At 51.7% G+C, this 9,089-nt stretch overlaps 1 protein-coding gene across 1 annotated transcript in view; it reads right to left on the reverse strand.

Moving 5' to 3' along the window:
- The window catches only part of IRAK2 (interleukin 1 receptor associated kinase 2), a 43,838-nt gene extending 41,206 nt beyond the window's left edge, over positions 1-2,632 (reverse strand). The window contains exon 1 of the mRNA XM_058678905.1: positions 2,431-2,632. Within this exon, the coding sequence (XP_058534888.1) occupies positions 2,431-2,563 (133 nt within the window). The 5' untranslated portion in view covers positions 2,564-2,632. The remainder of the gene's footprint in view (positions 1-2,430) is intronic.
- Between the last annotated feature and the right edge of the window lie 6,457 nt (positions 2,633-9,089).

Below are 9,089 nucleotides of genomic sequence, written 5' to 3' on the forward strand. Positions count from 1 at the left end.
TCACCAGGTGAGCCGGCCTGCAGGAGCCAAAGGCGGCTGCCCACAACTCCAACGCCTGCGCACAGGGCCTCTGCAGGTGGGACTGAGCTAAGGCAATGACCCTGGGCTGTTAGGGTGGCACAACACACACACCAAGAGTTTAGAGAAGGGAGTTGGGAGGAGCACCAGCCTCAGATAGCACAGGAGGACAAGGCTTAGAGGGAAGGGCCGCTGGCCATGGGGTGACCTCCAGAGCAGAAGATCCCAAGGTGGGGCTGCTGTCAGCTAGTGCTTGCTTGTGACAGCAGCAGGAGAATGGCTTCCCCGGAGCAGGAGGAGTAGAAGGGGGAGGAGGAGCGCGCCAGCACCAGTGGGATGGGGAGCCTGTGGCCACTTAGCTTTAGCACCCCCAGGGTGCAGGAAGTGAGAGCAGAAGCCTCTGATAAGTACTTAGGAAGATAAGGCCAACAGCTGGCAGCTCGTGGGCAAAACACAAACCAACCACTGCGAGTGGCCACTTCACACTGAGACCATGACCTCATGCAGGGATGTGGGATGCCGGAGGTCAATGGTTCAGCGCTTGGGAGAACAACCTGGCAGTTCCTCAAATGGCTCAACACCGGCTTACCAGATGACTCAGTGAGCGATCTGCTCTGAGGACCTGCCCACGGAAATGAACAGTGATTCCCTGTAAACACCTGTCCACTCAACAGCCCCAACTGGAAACACACATCCATCAACAGCTAAACGCAGCCCACCCACACAAGGGAACGCTACTCATGAATGAAAATAAACCCTGGGACGCCTGCAGCCCCTCAGGACTGCCAGGCTTGCTTCCAGCTGCTGAGCTGCTCATCCAGCTTCCCCACAGCAGGCATCATGGAAGGCAGCAGATGTCCGCGTCAGTCCTTAAGTTCCCAGCGCTAACCCGGGGTGGACCCTGGCTTTTGCGGGCATTTGGCGGAGTGAACCAGTGAGTGGAAGACTTCCCCCACTGCATACACACTGCTTTGCCTTTTAAATAAAATTAAGTGTTATTTTTGGAAAAACTGAAACACTCACGCATGTTCTACATGCTCAATTAACAAGTCAGCTTCCAAGGACAGCTCACACTGCATGACACCATTTGTATGAAACCCGTGTGAACAAAGTCCAGCTCAATGGCTTAACTGGCTAATCTTCCCCTCACAAGTGCTAGAATTCCATAAGGGTGCTGGTTCGTGTCCTGGCTGCTCCACTTCCCATATAGTTCCTTGCTTGTGACCTGGAAGAAGCTCCTGGCTTCTGGCTTCAGATCTGTTCAGCTCCAGCATAATGTTATGGCCATTTGGGGAGTGAATCAGCAGACAAAATCTTTCTGTCTCTCCTTTTCTGTAAATCTGCCTTTCCAATAAAAATAAATACTTTTTTGAAAAAAAAAAAGATTTATTTTTATTGGAAAGTCAGATATAGAGAGAGGAAGAGAGACAGAGAGGAAGATCTACCATCTGTTTTCACTCCCCAAGTGGCCGCAACGGCCAGAACTGCACTGATCTGAAGCCAGGAGCTGTCGTGTCGGGCACATTTTTTTTTCTTTTTTTAATGTGTGGAACAGGCAGTGCCTCAAGGAGAAAGATGACAGGTAGAGAGGAACTACTGAAGGTTACAGGGCTTTTTTTGGTGGCGGGGGGGGGGGGGGCGGTAAATTCTACTTGACTAGAGCTGGCTTGTTTCCTGGTTTAACACCCTGGGAGCAGAAGCTCTCCTGGATCCCAGGTGAGGGCTGAGCAGTATGGGAAAGCAAGGTGAGCACCCACAGCACCGCAACCACTGCGTCATCTGAGGGGTGCAGCCACAGACCCCGGCAGCCAAGGACCACGCTGGCTGAGACACGCCACAGGGCTGGGTGTGCTGTCTCCCTCCGGTTAAACCCGTACTGAGCAAAAAGCCACCCTCGAAAAAAAAAAAAAAACTAAACCCATGCTACCAAGTAATACTGTTGAGGGAAAAATTACTGATGCATTTGGGGTGAAAAGTTTTGAAGAAAAAGTTCGGAGAAAGATCTGGGCACATGTCAATGTGCTGAGCACCCCGCAGCTGGCCCTCTGTCGGCGGGACCCTCCTGGCGTCCCACCACTAGGTAGGGTCACCCCTCACCAGGGCCTGTATTATTATTATTATGCCTTTAACCCGTAGGCAGACACTCTCCTGTATAACGGTACATTCCACAACCCGGACTTCGAATTTTAAAAAACGAATTACGAAGTCCAGTCCGCGCTCACCGCGGACACTTCCTCAGGAAGCCGGCGCCGTCGGCTCCCGTCAGCAGGCGGCGACCGCCACCGGGAAGGCCAGCCCGCGGCCCCGGGCGCCTCGGGGTCGGCCCGCGCTGGGAACCGGGGCTCCGGACGTCGGCGCCGACCCCCGCCCGCCCGCCCGGCCCCCGCCGCCACACCGCCGGGCCCTGCTCACCGAACTGCATCCAGTCCCACTCGTTGAGCGTATCCATGTTGCGGCACAGGTCGTCCAGCACCCAGGCGGGCAGCTGGTAGATGTAGCAGGACATGGCGCTGGACGCGACCGCGGACATCCGAGCCGAGAACATTCAGCGGACTGCCGGGCAAGCCGGTCGGGCTCCGAGAGGAGGCGAGGGGGCGGGGCTTCAGCTGGGCCAGAGGGGGCGGGCCCTGCCTCTGGGAGGGGCGGGGCTTGTAGCCTGGCCCGAGGGGGCGGGACCTGGGCGGGACCTGCACCTGGGGCGGAGCCTAACCCGGGCAGGGTCAGCGCAGAGGCCACTACCACCCCCAGAGGTTGAGCCACGGGATTCTGCCCGGCTGGCCCTTTGGAGACATAGGAACATGCGTTAGGCCTCACACACGTGCATTCCTCAGATACGCTGTGAATCACCTGCCATGAGCCAGACACACTTGAAGGAGCAGATAACAGGATAGGGCAGGAACCGGGACTGACAAGAAATACCCTAAATAAGTCACGTGGTGGTGTCATCAAGTCGTGAGTGGGAGGCAGCACTGCAGTCCCGCCATCTGGGACTCGCTCGCATCCCATCTGCCCGGGTGTGTCGGATCCAGCCACCAGCTTCCAGCTTCCACCTGCTGCCAAGCAGTGGGCAGTGTAAAGTACTTGGTTCCTGTCACCCACATGGGGGTTCCTGGCTTCTGCCTGGTCCAGGCTGGACTGTTGAGGTGTTTAGGGAGCTGACTAGTGTCGCGAACACCGAGCCTGGTTACTCGAACAAACGCCACGAGTCGAGAGATGGATCAAGCGTTTATTGCAATCAAGCGTTTATTCAAGCGAGCACACACCAAACAGGACGGGGGAAGCCACCGAGAGCGCCCTTGACTTAGGCCTCGTGGAAGTCTGCTGGGCTTTGGTTCCGGCCTAGTGGGAACCTGCTGGGCCCTTGGCTCCGGTCTCGTGGGAGCTTACTGGCTTGGGGTGGAAGCCCAAGAGGTTTGGCTCCGGTCAAGTGGGAGCCTGCTGGCTTCGGTGACTGGGACCAAGACATGGGTTTATATACAATTTAGTGGGTCAAGCAAGCAGTTTGTTACAACATTTTGATTGGTTATTACATGTTTACAATATATTTTCATTGGTTACTTTCACTTCACAAACATGTTTACTTTTTTCCAATTGGTTATAACTTATCAATAACACTTGCTTCTCTTAGCTCTGCAAACCATGTTTTTTTATATATTTATCAAGACACATTTTCTTCTATCATTTTTACCATAACTTGTTTTTTATGACATGCTTATGTACATTGGGGTTTCTTGACAGGAGTGATAGGAGAGATGGCCCCATTTCACCAGTAGCTTAGGAAGATGGAGTCACCTCTGTTCAAAAGCTCCAACATACATACTATATCCATTATTAAGTCACAGCATAATTTACATAAAAGATCTATTATTATAGTTATTTCTGGGTCATCAACCTCAGATAAAAGTGTAGTAATCTTAAGGATATAATTAAGATTATTGATAATATTACTACCCATATCTCCCACAGATTTTTATCTATACCCATGTCGCTGTCCCACAGCGATGGACTTTGTGCACGGAGCCGATAATAACACGCGTGGACCCTGACTGATGGTCAAAAGCCGTAGTTTATTAGTGGCATCAAACTTTATACACTGAGGGCCATACAGGATAAGGGAGGAAGTATTGAACTCATCAACAAAACCATCAATACTTTTGTTTGGAACTCTTTTGTCTTGTATATTCTACCAGGTGTTCTCATATACATACTGTCCACTCAACTGTTCTTATGCAAATGATATCCAATAAGGTATACAAAAGGTAGCCATTTGGTTATTCTCCTCCAAATATTATCCAACCAACTGTAATCCTGTGCTCACTGACCTTCTACGGTCACAATGTCCTCCTACATACCCATTTAAATATGTATTGATGGAGCAGTGTAGATGCAGATGGGAGTAAACACTTATAACCAGACTGTTGCTATCAACTAGCAAATGGAAAACGAACCTGAGGGGGCCCAATGTGATGGCTCAATTGGCTAATCCTCTCCCTGAAAGCAATGGCATCCCATGAGTGCCAGTTCATGTCCTGGCTGCTCCACTTCCCATCCGTCTCCCTGCTTGTGGCCTGGGAAGACAGTGGAGGATGGCTAAGGGTGTTAGGACCCTGTACCCATGTAGCAGACCCAGAGGAGGACCCTGGCTTCAGACCTACTCAGCTTTGGCTGTTATAGCCAATTGGCAAGTTAACCAGTGGATGGAAGATCTCGCTTCTAACTATACCTTTCAAATAAATTTTTAAGACTGTTCCGTCATTTCTCAGTTACAAATCCAAGAACCAGTGAAGTGCGTTGTGCTGCTACTCTGCTGTTAAAAATGCCAACTCAGGTCCCTGGGGAGCCCAGTTCACTCACAAGGAGAGGGAGGATGTGTGTCCCTGGCACATCCCATCCTGGCTCTCCATCCCACAGTCCCAGGTGAAACCCCACCTTAGAACACTAGGAGATGCCACTTCTGAAGTATCAGCTGTCACCAACTTGACTACACCTCGAGTTGGATGCATGCTGTACTTACATCACTTTCTTGTTGACCATGCCCCACCACAGTGCGTATGCAGACAGGAAGTGGTCCTGTTTGGTTCATCCCTGTACTTCCTGCATTGGCAGTAGCAGCTGGTGGAGGGTGCAGGATTCACGTCACTCACACTCGTGCACTGTGCTGCCCAGCCAGTTCTCCGCACTCGCTCTTGGGTCAGCAGGTCTCTGGTTGTGCTTTATTTGGAAGATTCATTTGAAAGGCAGAACCGGAGAGCAAGAAGCAGATAGAAATGACTTCTGAAATGACTCACCAGGCCAAAGGCAGGAGCCAGGAGCCCTCTGGTCTCTCACCTAGATGTCAAGGGATCCCAGTACTGAGTCCATCTCTCACCTCCTTCCCGGGCGTATTAGCAGGGAGCTGGATAGGAAGCAGAGCAGCCAAGACTTGGACTGGCACCGATACGGGATCTGGCATGGCGGCAGCTTATGCTACTGACCACGCCAGCCCCTGTGCTGGCCTGCACAATTACTCAGCAACACCACACCTCACTGAGCCCATCTCCCATCAGTGAGCACCTCGAGCACTGGGGTCTCTTCCAGAAGGATGTGCTGTGTGCATCTATGGGAAGCAGTGGTAACGCATGCCAAGGAAAAGCATGATGCAGACTGGGAAAACCCATAGGCACACCAGACTGCTCGGACTCCTCCCACTTCAGGAACAACCCCCACGGGGCATTGCCATGTGCTGCCTCTGAGTTCTGGGCACTACAACTGAGTTCTCAAAGGTTCTGGAACCAACAACTTCCCTGTTGTCTCAGGTGGTCCCCTCCCAATCACACCACCCGCTGCCCAGTGACAAGACTCCTCCCTTCCCCTCCTCCACCTCTGAGTTTATTTCCAGAAGCTCTTGCAGGACTGCTGGGCCTTTTTGTCACCTTCGCTCCGTCTGATGAACTTTCTGGGACCCTACACCTGCCCAGCTGGAATATCCACCTCCCAGTCTTTCCACCCTGACCCACAGGAAGGGCACCCTCTGACTTTACTGCCTCAAGGTCCCAGATTCCAACTCAGAAACAAGTTCTGCACCTTCTTTGTGGATCTGAACCCCGCCCCCACACGAGGACCAATTTCTCTATGATCTGCCCTCGGACTAGCGGGTCTGTGCATTGCACAGGAACATGTTTTGTCCAGGTCAGCAGCAGAGGCAGGGTCACAGAGATACCTGAGGACATTTACACAGCCCAGGGATTCCTGTGAAATGCACCAGCATTCCGAGGTAACTGCGTGGAACTCACCCCCTTACCTTTTCTGATAGTTTCCTTCAAAGATACTGTTCCCGACACGAATACTTTTTTTCTTAACACTTTTTTTTTTTTAAGATTTATTTTTTTATTGCAAAGGCAGATGTACAGAGGAGGAGAAACAGACAGCAAGATCTTCCATCCGATGATTCACTCTCCAAGTGGCCGCAACGGCCGGTGTTGCGCCAATTAGAACCAAGGAGCCAGGAACTTTCCTGCGTCTCCTACACGGGTGCAGGGTCCCAAGGCCTTAGGTCGTCCTCGACTGCTTTCCCAGGCCACAAGCAGGGAGCTGGATGGGAAGTGGAGCTGCCGGGATTAGACCTGGCGCCCATATGGGATCCCGGGGCGTTCAAGATGAAGACCTTAACCGTTATGCTATAGCGCTGGGCCCACTTTTTCTTTTCAATAAAGATTCATTTATTTATTTACAAAGTCAAAGATACAGAGAGAAGGAGAGAGGAAAATCTCTCATTCGTTAATTCACTCCCTACACTGCCACAATGGCCGGAGCTGCGCTGATCCGAAGCCAGAAGCCAAGAGCCTCTTCCATGTCTTCCACACAGGTGTAGGGTCCCAAAGATTTGGGCCATCCTCAACTGCTTTACCAGGCCACAAGCAGGGACCTAGACAGGGAGTAGGGCCTCTGGGACATGAACCTCAGCTCATATGGGATCCCAGCACAAACAAGGTGAGGACTTTAGCCTGAGTCATCACGCTGCCCCACCCCACTTTAAGATTTGTGTATTTTTATTGCAAAGTCAGACATACAGAGAGGAGGAGAGATAAAGAGGAAGATCCTCTGCCCGCTGAACCACCCCCCAAGTGACCGCAAAAGCGAGCTGAACCAATCCAAAGCCATGATCCAGGAGCCTCCTCCAGGTCTCCCACATGGCTGTAGGGTCCCAAGGCTTTGGGCCGTCCTTGACTGCTTTCCCAGGCCATAGGCAGGGAGCTGGATGGGAAGCAGGGCCGCCTGATCTAGAACCAACCCCCACATGGGATCCCGGTGCATTCAAGGAAGTACTTTAGCCGCTAGGCCACCATGTCAGCCCGTTGTTAACACTTCCACAGTACTTGTATTTTTCTTACATTTTTTTAAAAAGATTTTTTTATTTTTACTACAAAGTCAGATATACAGAGAGGAGGAGAGACAGAAAGATCTTTTGTCTTATTATTCACTCCCCAAGTGAGCACAACGGCCGGTGCTGAGCTGATCGGAAGCCAGGAGCTAGGAACTTCCTCCAGGTCTCCCACACGGGTGCAGGGTCCCAAAGCATTGGGCCGTCCTCGACTACCTTCCCAGGCCACAAGCAGGGAACTGGATGGGAAGTGGAGCTGCTGGGATTAGAACTGGCGCCCATATGGGATCCCAGCGCGTTCAAGGCAATGACTTTAGCCACTAGGCCACGCTGTCGGGCCCATTTCTTACATTTTATTCAGATATTTTTCACTGCCATAAGAGAACTGAAGCCGGAAGCAGTGTTAAACAGAAGACTTCTAGGGTTGGAAAGAAAAAGGACTCGGATCATGGTGGGCTGCATGTATCTGAAGCTTCTACCCCGCCACTCACCCCAAGGAACGGCATCCAGAGAAGAGCCTGGGTACAGCACAGCACACTGAGGTTCCTTCACCCACCTCCAGTGGATGTATTAAATAGTGTCATTCAAAGAAACATGAGTGTCTTAACGACAATGCATTTAACACACTCACTGATTCCAAGGGAAAACGGACACTGCTCCTACCGCAGGTCCTCAGGTTTACACAGACACACACACCCTGCAATCTCTTCTCTGGAGCTAAGAGGAAAGCAACAAGGAACTGCTCCAGCTCCAGGGCCTGCACTGCCTGCTGAGCCTAGGCCGGCCCATCTAGAGCACGCAACACACTCAACACTGAATTGTGTCACTGAAAGACAGCCACCACGGCATGCCAAGATGAATTTGGAAAAAAAGTCACACCATATTTACTGTTTGTTCAAAGGGACTGTGACGAAGGCGGAGGGAAAAGAGGACCAGGAAACAGGTGTGTCTTGCATCCCCACCACCTGGGCGTGACAGCCTGGGAGCTCTGCCTCAAGACACCATGACAGCAAGAAACACCCAACCCTACTCAGAACAGGAGGCCCAGGCTGGTACCCCCAGAGCACAGACACAAGACCCAACGAGGAAGGACAGAAGACCAGCTAGAGTGTTATTTCAACTGTGTAAGAAACAAAGGCATATCCTGGGAAAAAAAAAAAAAAGGCTGAAACAGCTCCAAATAATCATGTTTTTTGTTTACTGAATTAATATTTATGTCTTCAATGATCCCTCTGCTCTTTTCCCAGTTTTTCTCTGCTGAGGAATTAAAAAACTTCTTATTAAAAAAAACCTAGAAGTATGTTGCTAAGTATTAAACTGGAATTAGTAAGCCTAAGAGCGGACTGCAAGGCAGGACTACAGCCACTCACAAACCAGGAGGTGCCTGGGGAACGGTGACTCCGTACTCGCAAGCAGCGGCCAGGATGCCTGGACCTGTCCTCCTGAGCAGGAAAATGTCAACCGGATCCTGCCAAGGAGAAACACGGAAGCCGTCAGGAACCCAGGTATGCCCACCTGCAAAACCTTCAGAACCAGGGAGGCCCCCGGCTCCAGAGGGAAGGAGGCAGGCCTCTTCTCCAGTTTCCTAGGCACAAGGTGAGTCAAAGGAGGCAACAACTTCCTCCTCTGATGGTGCCAGCAAGTGCAGGCAGCTCCACCAATGCCCAGCACAGGTGGTGTCTAAGCCCTGGGAGGCCACAGGGCATACCAC

This window comes from Ochotona princeps, chromosome 21 (assembly GCF_030435755.1).
Source record: "Ochotona princeps isolate mOchPri1 chromosome 21, mOchPri1.hap1, whole genome shotgun sequence".
Taxonomy (NCBI): Eukaryota; Metazoa; Chordata; class Mammalia; order Lagomorpha; family Ochotonidae; genus Ochotona; species Ochotona princeps.